The 19,954-nt window shown below is 41.7% G+C and overlaps 2 protein-coding genes across 2 annotated transcripts in view; one reads left to right on the plus strand and one right to left on the minus strand.

Moving 5' to 3' along the window:
- ERC2 (ELKS/RAB6-interacting/CAST family member 2) overlaps nucleotides 1-19,954 on the plus strand; it is a 703,663-nt gene that overhangs the window by 133,603 nt on the left and 550,106 nt on the right. The gene's annotated exons all lie outside the window — the stretch shown is intronic.
- LOC124230418 (40S ribosomal protein SA) lies at nucleotides 2,387-3,443 on the minus strand. The gene has a single exon (XM_046646472.1). It carries the CDS (start codon nucleotides 3,366-3,368, stop codon nucleotides 2,481-2,483), a length of 888 nt encoding a protein of 295 aa, XP_046502428.1. The 5' UTR covers nucleotides 3,369-3,443; the 3' UTR covers nucleotides 2,387-2,480.

Genomic DNA, 19,954 nt, shown 5'->3' on the forward strand with positions numbered 1-19,954 from the left:
CATTACCTCATTGCCTGGGAGAAATGCTTTGCCTCCCCAAACCAACTTTACTTCTTGTCTAGTCTGTTGGGTATTTTGGGTTTCTTTCTATGTCGGTTGTGAGACATTAAAATTATGTTTATAACTTCCTAACGAGTGCCCCGTTTCATTGCTCTTCTTGATTGCTAAGAAGTTAGGTAAACTAAAATCTGCTTTCACACCCACCCTGGCTTGGATGTGGAAGGGGTGACTTTATTTGTGTTTCCAGTTTGGCATATAGGTTGAAGGGTGTCTTAAATGTTTGGGGTAGAGTGTTAAATATGGCGATGTGAATGATTGCCGGGTAGTTCCTTTGAGTGGCTTGTAGTTATAGCAGTTGTAACTTATGTAAAGTATGACTTAAGTCCTCCTTCATAACGGAAAAATATGTATGAGTAGTTTTTAGAAAAAGGAAAACGTAAGAAAGATGAATGAGACTTTAGAGTAAGAATTATAAAGACTTACTACTCACTTAGATCAAGAGTTGACAAACTAGAGCCCTTGGGAAAAATGTGCCCCACCACCTATTTTTTTATGGGCTGAAGCCAAGAGTGGTTTTTACCTTTTAAATGGCTACAGGTGAAATAGTTCTGTAAGTACCTATATAATATCCTCTATTTTGCCTCATGATCCTCAAAGCCTAAAATATTGACTACTTGGTCCTTTAAGAAAAAGTGTGGCCACTCCTAATTTAGATGATAAGTAAATAGTTTCTGAATCAAGCTATTTGGTAAAAAGCATAAGTGCAGTTAGTTATATGTAGAGTATCAACTCTTACTACTTTTATGTATAGCTTTTGAGTTTTTTCTTTTTTAATGAGGAGGCAATATGTTTTTCTGTCCTTTCTGCCCATTTTTCTTATGCAATTATTAGACTGGTGATTTTAGTCTCCAGATCGCAGCACTTGGGTGTTGCCAGTTGTCATCTAAGTCTGCAGCTCCTGTGTGGGTTAGAAACAGATTGTGTGTCAAGTACTCACTAACCTATAAAGTGACAGAGAAATGAAGATTGCCATTAAAACACCAAAAGAATTAGGAATTCCTGACCTAAGTAAAACATAGGCTTCTAACTCCTCTTCCTTCTTTTTTTCAAAATACCTCTGTTTGTTGACACTTTTTGGGCCTACACAATTAGTGCTTTAAAAATCTGTGACTGCTTTGAAGGAACTGGCCTGAAAAAGAAACTGTTTGTGTATATACAAGTCATGTTAAAAAGTCTTTACACATACTAATTGTTGGTATGCCATAGAATTGCTAGGTTTTCCTATGGAAAGTATGCTTAATTGGGAAAAGCCAGCACCTGGTCAGGATGACAACCAAGAAATCCCCTTCCTACCCTCTGCCCGTCCTTCAATCCCCAAGGCACTCAGATCTCTTCTGGCGACATGTAGGCTGGATTGCCAGCCATTTGAACATTTATTTTATTTAAGTATAATTGACATACAATATTATATTAGTTTCAGGTGTACAGTGATTTGATATTTTTATATATTATGAAATGATCAATACACTAAGTCTAGTTACCATCTGTTACCATACAGTGTGATCACAATATTATTGACCATTCCCTGTGCTGTACGTTTTGCTTCCTTTGTCTAGCCCAGGATTTCTCAGTCTCAGCTCTATTGGCTTTTGGGGCGGGGATAATTCTTTGTTGTGGGGGCCGTCCTGTGCATTGCAGGATGTTTAGCAGAATCCTGGGCCTCTACCCTGTCTGGTGATGCCAGTAGTACCTTTCCCCTTCCCCTCATTGTGACAACCAAAAATGTCTCCCGACATTGCAAAATATCCCCTGGGGGTGCAATCACCCACGTTGTGAACTGCTGGTATGGAATGATTGACACATCCTTCTGGTGGCTAGCCTATGGCTGTGGCAAGTACAGTAATTCCAAGCCCCACGAGCTTGAAACTCTGTTTCACTGAAGAAGGGCGAACCCAGATTGTGATACTTCTTGACCCAAAGACTGATCTCAGGGGATAGAACTAGGAAACAGATGTGCTGAGGAGAGGAGGGGGTTTGAGCCTGAAGAGAAACAGAGGTGGTGTGTGTGTGTGTGTGTGTGTGTGTGTGAGTGAGAGAGAGAGAGAGAGAGAGAGAGAGAGAGAGAGAAGCTGCCTCTGACTCCCCCTTCCTTCACTCCTTCCCTCTCAGAAAAGGTAGGGCTGGGAATGAGGCAAGTCCCAGAAAAGAAATGTAAAGGAGGGGTTGGGGGTGATGTTTTGATCTGAGATACACTGTTGGAAGGTCGAGACTTTGTGAAAATAAAAGAAGTTTGATTCTCAGTAGTATTTATGGAGGTAATAATTATGGATCTGAGAAGACATAAATTTCACTTTCTGACTACTGGACTCTGACTATTAATTGGCAGTTTTATTTTTTTTTTTTTTTTTTTTTTTTTTTTTAGAAACTTGTTTATTTTCCGTCAACCTTATTTCCATTTTCTGAGTTTGTGGAAGAACAGCTTAAGACCACTCAGTGGTTGTTCCTACCCACTCAGTGGCCTGAGCAGTGGGAGCTGCAGACCAGTCTTCAGTGGCAGGCTGAGCACTCCAGTCTTCAGTAGGGAACTGCTGAATAGGCACAGAGGGCACCTGCACGCCTTCAGACCAGTCTGCAACCTCAGGTTGAGTAGCAGTGAACTCAGGAGCAGGAGCAGTCCATTCACCCTGAAATTCCTCCTTGGTCACAGCCTTTTCAGCAGCAGCCTGCTCTTCCTTTTCAATCTCTTCAGGATCTCTGTAGAAGTAGAGATCAGGCATGACCTCCCATGGGTGTTCACGGGAGATGGTACCCCGCATGCGCAGAACTTCCCGGGCAAGCATCCACCACATCAGACCCACAGAGTGAGCTCCCTTATTGTTGCATGGGATGGCGATGTCCACATAGCGCAGGGGAGAGTCTGTGTTACACAGAGCAATGGTAGGCAGGTTAACATAAGACGCCTCTGTGAGAGGCTGGTGGTCAGCCCTGGGATCAGTTACCACCAGAAGTCTTGGTTCCCGGAAGGCTGCCTGGATCTGGTTAGTGAACGTTCCAGGAGTGAAGCGGCCAGCAATAGGAGTGGCTCCAGTGGCAGCAGCAAACTTCAGCACAGCTCGCTGGCCAGTATTCCTGGAGGATATGACACTGACGTCAGCTGGGTTTTCAATGGCAACAATGGCACGAGCTGCCAGCAGCAGCTTCTCCCAGGTTCTCTTCAAATTTATGATGTAGATGCCATCACTTTTCCTTTTGTAGATGTACTGTTCCATCTGGAAGTCAAGGTTGGTGCCACCTAAGTGGGTTCCTGCTGCAAGGAATTTGAGGACATCCTCCTCCTTCATTTGCAGGACGTCAAGGGCTCCGGACATTGTGAAAGCTTCCCTTTTAAGTTACGACGGGAACCCAGAACAACGCCGTATGGACCCCTCGCCGGGCAGCGCGGAAAAGCAATTGGCAGTTTTATTTTACAATAAAGGTTGTCGTCCCTGCTTTCCCCCAAGTGGCCTTTGAGTCTCCCCTTCTGTTTTTTGAATAAACATTTCTCTACATGAACCACTGTCCCACCCCCAGCTCCACCATACTTCAGAATAATTTTGGAGTATGGTGGTTTTATCATGTGGAAATGTAGTACAGATGTTCAGAATTACCTTTTCTTTCTCCCCTTTAAAACATCATGACCACACATGCTTTGCTCTAAGTATTATTAAGTATTTTTATTATTACTATTAAAAAATCTTGACTCAGGCAGAGTCCCACTAAATCTCAAGTAAAGGCAAATATTAAAATAGCAGCAAGTATTTATGTGTCTCACACTAAAAAATCTGAACTCATGTTTGGCTTTTTATGCAATTGAAACCTTTATTTTTTGACCCACTTAATGGCGTCTTCTAGTTTTACCGTCTTTTCCTGACTCTAAAACTTTAAGTTCAAACTATAGGAGTTTTTTCACTATCCTTCATTGTCCCCCAAATTTCGTCTAGACTTCAGTTTTTCTCTTTATCCTGCCTGTATCTTTGAACTCAGCCTGATCACCTAATGCAGTTTGATGTGAGGATTGGACTGCCAGCATGAATTAGTTAGCATGTGTTTTTACAAGTTATTAATGGGCGAAAGTTCTCTTCTTGCAGAGAACCCCACAGATGCGTGGCAGAGTTCTGCATTCTTCAGCTGCCACACAGTGGGGCCAGTGGTCATATACCCAGGAAATGCTTTATCAACACTCAACACATCCCCACTCAGAAACCTATTTATGGAGATTAGTTGCTATTCTAACTTCAACTTCTTTGGGGTTTATTAGTGCCAATTTCTTTTTATATTTCTTGGCCAGATTTAAACATATTTTTCTAAATAGTTGCTAAACAGAAAACCTCTTTCAATTTAGTCACTTGAACCTGGAGTCTAGAGTTCCCTTCCCATCTATGTGTACTTTTTAGTGTGCTGGGAATTAATTCTGGTTTAGATAACTGATCTGCTTTAAAGCATTGCTTTTTCCATCCACACCAAAATAGGAATGCATTACAAGGTGATTTTCTTTTAAAGGGTGGAGGAGATCTTTGTTGTTCTGGCAGAGTTCATATGGTAAGGAAGAGGCAAAACCTGATTGTGACTTAGACAGTAGAAATAAGACTCAATGTAGGTATTCCACCATATCTTCCTGGTACCCAGCAGTGGTCCAGCCAATGATCTCTGTTGCAGTACTTTGGTGATACATGTCAAGATTCAGATGATTTTAAGGACTCAAGCTTTAGTTGTTTTAAAAGACAAAATGTTGTGCAATGACTGGATCCTTGCCAATTCCAGTCTGGAAACTTGAGACACCTTAAAAACCTGCCAGGCGCTAACCTCAGTGGGTATCCTTAGGATGCCTCTTGAGCCACTGTTACAGGTAGAGTGATCATGGGAGTTTGGTGGGGACTTGAGGATGCTTATGCTAAGTGGGGACTTCTGGCACATGATGACACAGGATTCTCCAAAGGATATGAAATCTTTTTGAAGAACTCATTATCTTTTCCCCTTTTTCTAGGCTGTGGTTATCTTTGTAGGCTGGCTTCTTGCTTTGTTGCCTTACAGACACAAATGTGCTACTTCTTGTAGAGAGGACTCAAGAAGAATGGTCCAAGATGACCACATTTCCTGAAATCACAGCTGCCTCTCGAGAAATCTCTATGGCACGGTCTGTCTGAGGGTTATTACATGGATAGAGAAAGGTTCCTGGAATCTTGTCTTGGGAGGTCCTGGCAGGGTGCTGCTCACAGCATAAATCATCGTCATTGTTGCCACCACTGTTAAAGTGGAAGGCTCTCTTGTGCAGGCACGGAGTTCAGTGCTGTAGTCACTTACTTCTGAGAGCAACTCTATGAGGCATAGGTGCTGACACTGTCGCATTACTTAATCAGGGCAGCTAAGTAACTTGCCTAGGCCCTCACAGGGGCCTTGACCTCAGAAATGAGAACCATTGTGTCATCTACTGTTCTCTAGAAAGTCAAAATAACTTCTAGTCGTTTCTTCCCACCCAGTGCCTCTCCTTCTCTCTGGTTTGTTTTCTTTGAAACTTTCCTTTTCTATTTAGATTTCTCATCTGGTTTCTATTATGACTTCATTTAAAATCTTATTCTTTCTCTTAATATGTTGATTTCTTTCTCTTTTATTGTAACCTCAATCATTTTCTCTCCTTTGTGTTTCCCTCTGCATTGTTTTATGGGTTTAATTGTTTTTGTTGTCATATTCCAGGTAGCAGTTCTGGGCTTTTGCAAGAGACCAAAGGATGCTAGTGAAATTTACAGGAGACTTATGGGCCAATATAATTTTAATCAGCAATTTTCTTTGCCTTCTATGAAACCTTTTCATCTACCTTCTTGAGTTTATTCTTTGGTCTCAAATGAAATGACCTATGCAAAGCTCTTTGCACAGGGCTTGGCTCAACAAATGTCATTTACGTTTCCTTGAAGAAAGATGAGGAGGGGATAAGCAAGGGTTACCTTCTCATCATTTGGTCTCCTTGTAAAGCAAGTCCACATTCCCTTTACAAACCATTGATTTCTCTCTTCAGAATTAAGCCTCGCCTGGTGGCATTTTACAGGTCACTTGTTGGGTCACAGGTGTTTGTCCTGAGCTGTGCAAACTCAGGACTGACCTTCTCTCCAGCATCCCAGTTTCACTTTGTAATTGCTTCAGAATGCTATAGAGTGGATTGTATTATATAGTAAATATCTGGTTCACAAGCCTTGAATAAATTAACTTAAATGTAATACATGAATACATATAAAGGCTGGCACAAGTAGGTACTCGATAAATGTTAGTTTACCATTCTTTATATAGGTCTGTCTCCTCTCAAGACTGTACATTCCCTGAGAGCAGGAATCATGTCTTACTCATCTTTTATATCACCAGCACCTGGCGCTCAGTAGGTGCTCACTGTTGGTTTATCATTATTGATACACATCTGTCTCCTGCTAAGACTGCGCACTCCTTGTGAGCCGCGATAATTTCTTACACGTTGTTCATATAGTGTGGTAGGTGACCAAAGTGTGTGATGTGCATAGAAACTGACTGGGGAAAGAAAGCATGAAACAATTAGAAGTTGTTACAACTTTTTGGATGACATAAAAATTCTTATGATTCATCAAAATATTTTTAATGAGTCATGTATAAGCAGTAGTTACATTAGCTACCCTTTATTGGGTGGCACAACTAAGTGCCACTGTTATACGCTTAATCCCAGTTAGAATTTATCCCCCTTTTACAGATGAGGAAACTGAGGCACAGAGAAGTTGTGACTTTCTCAAGGTAACATAGCTGTCACGTTACAGTTAGAATTTAAATAGAGTTTTTTCCACAACCACACTCTTGCCTTAGAAATAATTACTCCTCATAGTGTATTTCATAACCATTATAATACTAACAGTAATACTCCTGCAGGAAACCTTTTTATTAAAATAAGATGAAAATTAAACATATATTGAGTACCAACTTTGTGGAAAATTTTATCCTCTGCCTGGACCTCTCTCCTGAGCATCAGCACCATATATTTAACTATTTAGTAAACATCTTGTAGGTTGAGGACACATCTTAAACTTGGCCTGTCCAGAATGGAACTTCTTGTCTTCCCAACTTTTCTTCTGCCTGTGTCCCTATCTCGCTGACTGCCACTGCTGTGTAGCTCCCAACCCAAGCCAGGCATTGGGCATCATCATCAATTTCTCTTTCTCCATCACCCTTGTGTTAGTTTCCTACTGCTGCTGTAACAAATTACCACAGACTTAGTGGTTTACAACATAAATTGATTCTCATACAGTTCTGGGGGTCAGAAACGTGAAGTCAGTTTCCTTGGGCTAAAATCAAGGTGTCAGCAGGGCTGTGTTCCTTGTGGAGGCTCTAGGGGACAATTCATTTCTTTGCTTTTCCCAGCTTCTAGAGGCCAGCTGCAATCCTTGGCTCATGTCTCCTTCCTCCATCTCCAAATCCCTCTCTCTATGACCTCTGCTTCTGTTGTCATGTTTCCTTCCCTCTGACTGTGACCCTCCTGCATCCCTCTTATGAGGACAATGTGATTACATTGGGCTGACCCAGATAATCCAGGATAATCTTCTCATCTCAAGATCCTTAACTTAATCATATCTGTAAAGTCACTCTTGCCATGTAAGGTAACATATGCACAGGTTTTGGAGACTAGGACATGGCCATCTCTGGGGGGCCATTATTCAACCTACCATACCCCTTATATCCAATGTATCACTAAATCCTCTTTATTCTGTCTACAAACTTTTCGATCTGCAAATATTTTTTCATTTCCATTGCTCTGTGAAAGGATTTCAATCTAAAATTTAGCCAGAGGATATGAAATGTAGACTCTCATGCGTGCGCCCTTAGGAAAAGGAAACTTAAGAACTGAGAGACTTGATTTTCCACATATGCTTGACTTACAGAAAACCAGAACTTATCTCCTGACCAATGAACATCCACCAAGAATGTCTCCCCATCCTCAAGCCAATGAACTTACCACTTGCATTCTGTCTGGACTTCCCTCCCTCTTTGTACTTCTTGCCCATAGATACAGCCTGATCCAAACCTTCAACAGATTTGCCTATAGCTTGCTATAGTATGTGTTTCCTGAATTGCAATTCCTGTGCTATTCCTGAATAAGCTCAATTTCTGGTAATTTGAGCTTGCCTAGTTTACCTCTTTATTTAGGTTGACAGCTCTTACTTTTAGCCTGGTCCTCTTTACTGGTCTCCTAGCTTTGTATCTCTTGTAGTGCATTCTTCATGCTGCTATCAGGATCATCTTTGAAAAATGCATGTCTGTCCTTTCAGTACCCTCCATTGCCTGGAGGACAAGTACAAACTCTGGAGCCTGGTTCACAAGGCCCCTGCCTGCTTTTCCAGTCTCATCTCCTACTCTTTCTCTCTCCTGTGCCTCCCAGGCACCTTTGACTCTGGTTTTGCTTGAAAACCAGCCTCTGGGCTCTGTGTCTGTATTTGTCCGTCTCTCCTGCTGTCTGGGGTACCCTTCCTCCTCCATCTTTACCTGACTAACCTTTACTTGTCCTACATTATTCAGCCCAGGTGCTACTTTCTCCAGAAGTTCTAACTTTCACTCCTTCTCACCCTAGACTAAATTAGAGTCCCTGCTTGTGCAAGTATTTCTCATAGAAATTATTAAATAATCATTTATTTGACTATGAATATCCAAGGGAAGAGCCATATCAACTTCACTGGTATATCCATGGAACCCAGCATGTCCTTGGTACATAAGAACCCTGTAAATATTTGTGGATTGATTTTGGAGTGAGGCTGCACTGGTATTCTTTCATGGAGGATCATATTTTTATTTTGAACCACTTTTAGATTTACAAAAATTTGCAAAAATGGTGCACAGAGTTTCCAAATGTCCCTCACCCAGCCTCCCCCAATGTTAATATGTTGCATAACCTAAGTACTAACATTAGAACCAGGAAATTAACATTTCTGTCTAGTATGGTACAATATCCCAAATAGGGTCTAAACTAAGGACCCTGTTATGTTATGTTGAACTGTTATCTTTTTCTACCAATGTCCTTTTATAGTTGTTCCAGGATCCCACGTTGCATGTAGTTATTATTTCTCCTTGGTCTCCTGCAGTCTGCCATAGTTCCTTAATTATTCTTTGTCTTTCATGTTCTTGGCACCCTTGAAGAGTATTAATCAATTATTTTGCTGAATTTCCCTCATTTTCAGGCCCTTCAGATGTCTTTTCATGATTGGACTATAGTCATGCCTTTCTGGCAGTAGCACCATAGAAATGGTGCTGTGTCCTTCTCAGTACATTGGATCATGGAGTTCATGCTGTCACTGTGCCTTATGACTGCTCGTTGCACTGGTCTGAGCTCTGCTTTGGGATATTGGCTGTTGAGTGGATTGTGGTCATTGTCATCAACAAGGCTAACATTTATTGATTGCCTGTGGTGTGTCAGGCCTTGTTCTAAACACTTTATATGTAGTAACTCATTTAATCCTCACAACAACCCAAATGGAGTAGAGCCTATTAATCTCCCCTTTACAGATGAAGAAACTGAGTCACAAGGAAGTGGATTACCCTGCCCAAAGCCTCACAGGGAGTCACAATTAGGGTGGGCTCAGGGCCTGTGGTCCTAACCATTAGGTGACACTGCTTGCTTTGTGTGTGTGAGAAAGCAGGGCATGGTGGGTGGGGGCTAGTGCAGCATTTGAGGTCACAAGGGCTTCTCATGGAGCATTTATAACCTATGCTTTTCCACAACCGCCTGCCATGTGGGTCCCCTTAATCCTGTCCCCACCAATTAGGAGCTAGTTTTGAAAGTCTAGGAGACCATTCAAGAGGTGGAATTGAGGTGATGACAGTGGAAACAGATCGGGAGAGGGATGGAAGAGGATGCCTTGAAATAGGAACCATGTTCTATGACAGCTAAGAATGTAAAGGATGAGGAGGGTGGAGATATCAGAGAGAAGCTGGGGTTTTCAGCTTGGGTGACAGGGTCATTGTTATTGCCTATGACAGTCATGAGGGAGGCAGGGTTTTGGGAGGGGAAGATGAATTTGATATTTGAAAATACAGGTTTGCATTTCAGCACAGAAGACTGTGCTAGAGATGTAGATTTGGAAACCATTTGTAAGAGGTAGGGTTTAGAACTCCCCCCAAAGGAAGGAGGGCCCAAAGATAGAACTGGGGCATATCTGTATTTAGGACAAAGAAGGAAGAAGGGAAGCAGTGAAAAAACTAAGAAGGAAATATTCAGAGAGGAGGGAGAACCCAGAAAGCTGAGTGTTCAAGGACAAGAGAATTCGTTCACTCATTCATTGAGTAATTTTATGGAGAGCCTTCAACTCTAAACTATGTTTTGAGGAGGACATCAAGGTGACAGAGACCCTGTGATGGGGGCTGTATTAGGAAGGGACCTTTGGGCTGGGTCCCCAGGGGTGAGGAGAAGTTCAATGATTGATAAGGTAAGAATGACAGAAGGATATGTACAGCCTGGAGGCCTGACACTTTAGCATATATGATGTTCTTTCTTAGCCACCCCAAAAAAACTATATGATTTTAACCAAACCTTAGTTTACCCCCCAAATTATATTCAAATGGACAGTCTTCCTAAAGCATATACTATGATCAAAGAGTGTAACATTTGAAGATTCTCTTAGCAATACAATAAAGTGTGGTTATTTCAGTAAAAAATATTAAAGTTGAAATAGTTTTTAGGTACTATGAACATTAAAGATCCAGATGAATGACCGGTTTCTTTCCTGAGTTTTGGGAATTGAGAGGATGCTGGTGCAAAGCGCTGCTCTATCCCAGCCCGCTATCGATGGTAGGTAGCAACAGCTAATGCTAAATCAGAAAGCATGGTTTCATGTGATCCTTGTCAGCAGCGTAAATGTTTGAGCTGCCAGAACAGGAAATTATAAAATTTGCATCTAAAAATAATCTTATTCTTTGCCTTTTCAATGGTGACCTCCAGTGGAAAGAAACAAGGACCTTATAGAAACTCCCAGCAGTTTGTGAAACCCTTCTTTGTAATCAGCTGATTTGATTTTCTTCAGTATAATGGCAGAATGTTTGTGAGGAAATTAAACTTCATCATACTCTAGCCATCGGTTGCATGACATCAACTTTTCTATCAGGCTTTCAGGAGAAGTTTTGAAATACTGGAGCTATCTTTGACCCCAGTGCAAGTTTGCAAAGCTACAGCAGCTTTGGAAGCAGTTTAAATGAACTTGGGACCTCTAAAGCAGGGTTTCTCAACTGTGTCACTCTTGACATTCTAGGCTGGATAATTCTTTGTTGGGTTGGGAGGCCGTCCTGTGTGTTGTAGGATGTTTAGCAACATCACTGGCCTCCACTTCAAGGACCAGTAGCATCACCACCACAAGTTGTGACAATCAAAAATGTCTTCCGACATTGCCAGATGCCTGTGGGGCAGGGGGAGGCAGAGTTGTCCCCGGTTGAGAACCACTAGTCAAGAGCCTCAAAGTGTGGTCCAACAACCAGCAGATCATCAGCACCTTCTGGGGGCGTGTTAGAAATGCAGCTTCTCAGGCTCTGCCCCAGGCCTCTGCAATCAGAATCTGCATTGTAACGAGATCTCCAGGAGACCTGTGGGCACAGGAAGGTTTGAGAAGCGCTGACCTAAAACTCTGCCCAGGGCAGTGTGGTGTAGCAGAAGGGCAAGAGTTTTGGAGCCAGACATGGTTTACCATTAATAGCTGTGTGACCTCAGGCAAGTTGTTCAACCTCTCTGAGACTCAGCTTCCTCCTCTGTAAAATGAGACTAAGAAAACCTCCTGTGTTGGGAGAATAAAAGGGGAGAATCCAGCTGAAGCAGTGGAAAAGGGCACCTGGCCCTTATTAGAATCTCACTGGGCTGGTTTCCTTTCCTCTCTTTATAAAGCTGTTTTATTTGGCCCTGCTGCACTCACTGTTATTTGTGTGATGATATAAGAGGGTGAGGAAAAGCAATATGTCTGAGTCAGTGCTCTACAAGTAGAGCAGGCCGTAAAATATCTGCTTGTTTACGCATTTTTATTTTTGAATTATCTACTTTCTTTAAACTATGGCTCTTGTGGTCTGGCCTTCCCGTTGCTTGGGAAACTGGGATCCCATTTCTGGAAAACCCATTATCCTGGTCCTTGTGAACTCTTAATGGTCTCATTTAGAGGCCAAAATCTAAAGGTGGGAAAGGTGAAGTTGATGGCAGCTAAGTGTAAAACTCTTTAAGGAAGAAGAAACTCACATGGTAAACTTTATTCCTATGCGATGGCAAGTGGATTTTGAAATGGGGCGATTATTTTCATGACCATTAGTAAAATTTTTGGTTACACAAGATAAGGATAAATATTTTTGCCTTGGGAATAAACTGATTGCTCCATGACTCCAAATTTTCCCCTTTTTCTCTTTGTCTCATCATGACATTGCCTTGGTATAAAAGCAAATATTTTTAAATTTCTCATCCTGATGTATCAAGAATCGTTGTTTTCATGGCCTTTGGGTAGTACTCTAACCTGACAGACAATTTCCTTTTTTGGCAAAATTCATTAAAAATAATATATAAGATAGGTACTTATGTGCACACATGCCCTCACAAAGCCATACAAACAATATATGATCTAACTTGTCAGGACAATTTTTTAGGCAAATCGCAAGTAGTTTATCTGAAGTATTGTGATGCAACAAAGATGAAGAGACATTGTCCAGAACCAGTGTACAGGTGTGTAGATCGGGTACTGCACAACTCTGGGCGCACCATGTACATCATGGACATCATAGATTTGCATATATATTATGACAATTTGTCAGGAGGTAGCAACACAGTCCTTTGTTCTAACAAAATTACTACATTGCAACAGCTTTCTGGCAGATGGAGGTAAAGTGTCTTTTCTCATTTGCTCAAGGGCACCATATGAGCCAGTGGTAGCCCTGCCATCTCACTTTTCTTTGGGAGCTTCTACTCTGGTGTGCAAAACAATACAAATCATTATCGCAGGAGTAAGAATGTGGCTGAGAGCCACGAGAAAAGTACAATTTGTTTAATTTCCACATTTCATGAATATGAAAAAAGAATTCTCCATAAAAGGAGTGCCTATGAATATCACTTTCGTATTGAAGCTATTGCTAATGCTTGTGTGTATGCTGCCATCCTTCCCAAGTGAAGGAGAAATAATTCAAGAAGTAGAAGAGATCTGCCAACGTTAAGTCCAGCAGACGGTAGACAGGATATACTGAAGAATTCATCTGCTCAGAATGGTTGAACATCAGCTGATGTTGTGAAGGAAGGTGGGTGACATGTGGGTTGTGCTGGAGAGATGGGGACAGCAATACCCCTTTTAGACATGAGACTATACCGAGAGTGTACATTCTTCTTCAGGACTTTGCTTCTTTGACTCAGGGCCTGTTCACATAGCTTAGTATGGGTCACATGAGCATTTTTGGTTTGTTTGGTGTCATGCCTTGGGTTGACCTATTTTACATATGTTCTTGTAGTTGTTCCACTTTTACCTCCATTTTTTCTAAAGATAGCTGCAGTTTTACAAGAAATTGCATTTGGACAGTCACTGAGGAGCAGAAAATGTTTGTTTCAATCCAGCCTATTTAGGTGCAACAGTGTTGGTGATGCAGATAACAAGGGGCTCTTCTAGGTGGACAGAGCAGGAAGGAGAGAAGGCGCTTACTGACACGGAACCAGGCAGAGGAAATCTACCTTTTTGTTCAAGTGGTAAACATCTGGAGTTAGTTTACTCGGATCTGGATGTGCCCAAATTGGACATTTTGACTGGATTGCAGAGAAGGGCGTCACCTGGGTGTTTTTTGTGGTGATATCATTCTTATGGCTGTGACAGCTAGGGTTCTCAACTATAATAATAAGTTGTGAGGTGTGGGGGAAACAGTTTGTTCTTAATAGTAATTAACGTCATGAAATTTGTAAATGTGTTAAAACTAAATTATGTGATTATAATATAATGATGATAGAAATAATAGATGCGATATTAGATAGCTTATATAATAGAAAGCTTAGTTTGGGTCCATGCTGTCACTTAATTCTTATATAATTCCCTGAGGAAGCTTCTATTGTCATGTTTATCTTGTTGATATAGAATCTGAGGCTTAGACAGGTGAAGTTCACACTGCTGGGAAGAGAAGGAATGGGATTTGAACCCAAGTCTGACCAGCAGATTCCCACTCAGAGTTATGTTTCCCTGAGCTAAAATGACAAGGATTGTGTGCAACCACGTCCCTGGGCACTGCCCACAGGGATGTGTGCATGTCACTGGTCCTAGGTAGGATGACAAACTGTCCTGGTTGCCCGGGAGTAAAGGGGTCTCAGGATGTGGGACTTTCAGTTTAAAAACTGGAGAAGTGCTGGGCAAATTGGAGGGGGTTGGTCACCATCTGCTGCATGCCATGGCAGGGACAGGTGAGCATAAGGTGGGAGCCGCTGCGTTGCTTCCTCCCCCGTCGTATTGTTCTGTGCATTCTGGACGGTTTGGATGAGAGTGTGGTTTTTCCATTAAACTTTTTCAGGATGTAAAGGAAATGTGTGAAGAAAGTGCAGCGCTGGTCTTTTAGGCAGCTCATCAGGCAGGATCCTCAGGGTCTTTCTAGAAGCAGGTGAAGAAGAAATTATAAATAAATACATAAAGAAATAGCCTGCCATGGTGGTGGGAAACACGCTCACTGCACTTCAGACGTGGCCACGATGGTCACATTTCAGCCAGATGTCTCAGTGCCATTTTGCTCTAAGTTGATGGATTTTACTAATTTGGTGCCAGGGGATGGGGGTGAGCGTCATACCCTCACACAATCCTACCTTGAATGCGGGCTGTTCTTCCTCCATTGCAGGAGTTTAGAAACTAGAATTTAATATTTAACAACCATTCACATTGTTGTACTGGAGAAAATAACAATAAGTATGTTTATTTTTAAATGGAAATTTGCTACTTGGAAGTGTCTACTCCCTTGAGGAAATTCTTCATATTTGATCATCTCATGTTGGAAGATCTGCCTGTAGACCTGGCATTTGTACAAGGGAAATTTATTTGATTCCTTTTTTGTAAAAATGAGAATGATTTTTTTTTTTTTTGGCGTTCTTGTGCTTTCCTTGGAAACTTGCTGATTTGTTTTTCAACTCGTTGATAGGTTGCCTATCTGGTCACACGTTTGTTTGGTCTGTTTTCCCCCCTCCTCACCCAGTTTGGGTGTGGGGAGGAGGTATCTGTGCTTCTTCAGGACATCTGCTGTTTGTTGTTATAGCTGACTTTGGAATGCTGTCCTTGGAACAGCTACCGACACGGAGTGTCCATGTGCAGTACTTCATTAGCTGATGATGTGGGAGAAAGGAGCTCTCCTTCTCAGACAATTCCCCAAGTGACCAGAGCCTCGCCCTTTACGTGTCAACACTTTCAAAAATGATTAACCACTTTGAGGGAAATCTTTATAAATTATAGCTATTTGAATATTTCCTGGCTTTCTTACACAAAGAGTGTCCTGAGCAGACTGCAGCCTTTTCTTCATAGCTCAGGGTCAAGATTAGCAGTGTCTATTATTATTCTTTCCCATGAAGAGGTGGGTGCCTTTGGATGGTCTTGGGAATATAGGGTTATTTATCTCTCTCTTAAGTGGTCTCAGATTATCTCCTTCTGATGTCTACTTTTGGTGCTTTTTTTTTCTGGTTCTTCCTGTGCTGCTAGAGATTACCTATCCCTGTTGACAATACTGGTGTCTCTAGTACTTGTTTCACATTTCAACTTTGTTTTTTTTTTTTTTGCAGGGGAAGATTCACCCTATGCTAATATCTGTTGCCAATCTTCCTCCTTTTTCTTCCTTTTTTCCCCCCTAAAGCCCCAGTACATAGTTGTGTATAGTTGTAAGTTCTTCTGGTTCTTCTACGTGAGCCGCTGCCACAGCATGGCTATGGACAGACGAGTGGTATGATTCTTTCCCTGGAAACCAAACCTGGGCCATCAAAGTGGAGTGCACCAATCTGTAACTGCTAGGCCATCAGGACTGGCTCCACATTTCCACTTTTTACTGTTAATTCGCTATAGACTGGGAATCAGATTGCTAAGCTTCTTAGAATTGTGTAGAGTAACTATGGTTTGAACAGACTCACCTATGAGTAAATTGAGAAAGTCTCAATATGTTGAACTTGGGTCATCTCAGAGACACCTTCTAGGTGATTGTAGGGCCATTGTGTTTACAGATCTCCTTTGGGTTTTGAAACGGGTGAAATAAAGCTTGTGAAGATTTGAGATCGTGACTAGGGAGGATCTCATGACTCAGAATCTTACCTTCACTTCTTTTTAGTTAAGATGGTGCTGAGAACTCTCAATTCTTTTCAGATACCTTTTCTTACATCTGGATGTATAACAGAATTTTATTCAAGCTGTTTGGATCTTGCATACTTATAATGTTAGCCAAAGTACTACTATTTATGAAATTTCCTTTGTTTTCTTTCTAATGTTGGATCCTGAAATTTTTTGAATCATTTATAATTTAGCCTCCTATTTATATCTTTAACCTCAACCAAGCCGGGTATAATGAGAAAAATAGAAATAGCATCACGTTAAGTAACCATATTCGGAGAAGCCCCACAGCAAGTTAAAATTCATATTCGTTAGTAACATGAGGAAGTCAGCTGAGTATAGTGTGGAAAGGTCGGGGAAAAGGCAGGTGAACATTAGAATTTTTAAAGCAATACGTTTCCCTCAGCCTGTTTTATTAGACTGTGAGAGTGAATTTTACCAAACAGCAGCCTATCTGTTTTGTTCTTTCCATGTTTGATTGAAATTTTAATTAAACTTGCTTGAATTAAATGGGAAAGTCAAATCACTTATACTAGGTAGGCTTAATATAATATCACAAATTAAAAATTTGTGCATTACAAACTAAAAATTCTGTATTATTCTGGCCTGCTAAAAATTTCTCAAATTTTACTTTCTATGAGTGTGTAGGGGACTAGAAGAGATATGTATATTAGAAATCTCTTATGTTGTATTTGTGAGTCAATGAGAAAAGAAAAAGTTGATTAAATAGACTAAAAATAAAAATCACTTTGAACTTGTTATTATTTTGTAAATTACATAAGCCTGAGAGTGAAAGGTTAAAGGCTCTCCACCTCAAAGGGCATAAAATGAATGGAAATGGGCTAGTATTGTTGTATTTCTCTTGTTGCTACTGTGTATCTTCTTGTTCTGAAAACGCCTTCTCTGGTCAGTCTCCACGTGGGTAGTAAGAGGATAATTCTGTTTTAGGGGAATTACTTGTGGCTGTGAGACATCTAAGGTTATAACTTTTGTAGCACAATGTGAGACCAAAAAAGAAGTAACAGTCCTTGAAATGTGAAATCGTTACAGGGAATTAGACTGTATTCCCATGAAGGAGGTTCTCCTTAAAACGATATTCATGTTCGGACCAAATTGGGACCAAAATTTGTATAACTAATGAGAGTAAACTTAGTAAGTTTAGTTTGCACTTTCATCTTGGCAAATCAAATTAAATGATATGAAATGAGTTTTCTAATCTTACATTGAACAAAACATAAGGGAGAATTGTAACTGCTAATTTTTAGAAAGGATAAAGAATGAAACTCAAATACCAAGTTTCATTTGGGCAGAAGTTATAACTAGCATCATGCAATATCTGTCACTCAATGTTTGACCTTTGTACTACTATTTTTTAAAGGAGTCATTGTGCCAAAAATATAGTGGAGAGCTTCTTCAGATCTCCCAACAGCCTCTTTAATTTGTTGTTGTTAAGATAATTCATCATCCTTTAATCATCTCAGCTCAACAGATTGTCACTTGTTGATGGCTCTGTCTGAGATTCAGTGGTTCCCCCCCATCTCACCTTCGCTGAGTGCAAGATGTGTGCCAGACATGGTGCTGGGTGCTGGGATTGTGTGTCCCCTGCCCATCCAGTCATCTCGCAGGGGCAGGAGGAGGAAACACACATTTGAAGAGTAGTAATGCCAAACATAGTCTACAAAAGGTGCAAAGAATGCACAATTTCCATTAAGTGTTGGGAAGCCTTGTAAGAAGTGGCCTTTGAAAGGGGGCGGTTTTCAGGAGATGAAATGGGCTGGGATAGCAAGACAGGGCACTGCCAAGCAAAGCTCAAGGATAGAAACACAGAGGGCAGTGGGTTGTACAATTTGGCTGGGGCATGGGAGAGGCAGGGAGGATCAGAGGAAGTTCAGGGTGAAAGGTAGGTGAGGCTTCCTCTTCTTGCGAAGCTTTATACACTAGAATGAAGTTAGTAGGTGGAAGAGTCTTTATCGACTGCCCACCAGGCACTGTAGATAAAGCCATTCATAAAATAGTACTGATCCTTATGAGAAACAACAGATTGTACATAATTAAATCATTTTAATTATTACATATGCCTTGGAGTCTTTCACTGAGTTACTTAACCTAGTCATAGGGGGCAAAGAAGGCTTTTCTGGATCAGTGGTATGTAAGCTGAGACTTGAAGGATCAAAAGGAATTCAGGGAAACCTTTGGGAAAGGAAGAGTGAGGACACACTGGAGGCAAAGGGAGTATCTTTGTAAAGGCTAGTGGCAGCAGAGAGCTGGGTCCATAGTAGGAACCAAGGAAAGTCTAGAGTTGTGCTGTCCAATATGGCAGCCATAGCCACACATGACTTTGAGCACTTGAAATGTAGCTAGTGCAATCAAGGGACTGAAGTAATTAGCCACACCTGGCTGGTGACTCTCATAGTGGATAGCACATGTCTAGAATACCTGTGACAGAGTGGGCAAGAGGGAGAGAGGTTTTCATGAGGCTGAAGAGGAGCACTAAAGAGACATTTTGTGAGATATTGTAGACCATGGTGAGCAGTCAAAACTTCATTCTAGAGCTTTAGGAAACCACTGGAGGCTTTTATGAAAGGGTGGGACATAATCAAATTGGCATTTTGCAGTTGCCTAGGAACAGGATGTACTGCTGGATTTGAGCAAGGAAATAATAGTAATAAATTTGTCCCTAAGGAAGATTGATCTAGAGTGGGGTGTGGGATGGACTGGAGAGGGGATGGAGGGTGGTGAAGAGATCAGAGTGGGAAGAGGCAGAGCACAGTGGTTAATAATGCAGGCTCTGGAGCCTGATTGCCAGCACCAAATTCTGGGTCTGCTGTCTTTGGTTTGCCAGGGGGAAGGATGCTTCAACTGCGTGAGCAGTACTTGGCCCCAAAGTTGGCCTGTCTCACACAGCTACAGGGTGGATGACAGAGGGTTGCCTGAGCTTGCAGCCAAACCTTTAGGAGCCACTGCAGGTTGCCATTCTGGGGGTGGGGCATGGGGGCCATGTTCTCCTGTTTTTTAATTGTTTCACTTGGTGCAGAAATTAGGGCCCTTGGTGACATCTCATTCAATCTTCTTTTACCTTATTTGGTAAGCTTTTCACTAAACTTTTGTGGAAAGTCTGTTATTCTCATCTGCTTCCCATAAGAAATGTTTGGCAGTGGCAGAAAGCCGTAGGACTTATGAGAGGGGAATGGTTTCCTGAGGGTCCCCCACAACATTCTCGCAGAGCGTACTTTCCCCAGTTGCAGACCAAACAGACTGATGGACTAAATTTGCTTTCTCTCTGGAGAAGACTGAGAGGTGTGGCTAGGAAGGTGGAATGAGAATTGGAGCCTGTCAGTATATGTGGAGGTTAAGACTCTGGTTGCAAGAAACCATAGCTAGCACAATTAGAGAAGGAGTAGCTTATGGAATGCAAGTGCTAAGTGCTGGCCCTGAGGAAGGTCTGGAGGTGGGAACCCGAGGGCTGCCAGGATGTTCCAGCTCCTCTGATCTCAGTCCATGTGGTGCAATCAGCCAACCCAAAGCTCTTGAGTTTACCTGTTATAGATCCAACTGGAACCTGGGAGAGGGCCTAACTTGGGTCAGTTTTCTTCCTTGGGCCAGTCAGTCCTGGCTTGCTGGGAATGACCACCTGGAACAAATAT

The sequence above is a fragment of the Equus quagga genome, chromosome 1 (assembly GCF_021613505.1).
Source record: "Equus quagga isolate Etosha38 chromosome 1, UCLA_HA_Equagga_1.0, whole genome shotgun sequence".
NCBI classification, from domain to species: domain Eukaryota; kingdom Metazoa; phylum Chordata; class Mammalia; order Perissodactyla; family Equidae; genus Equus; species Equus quagga.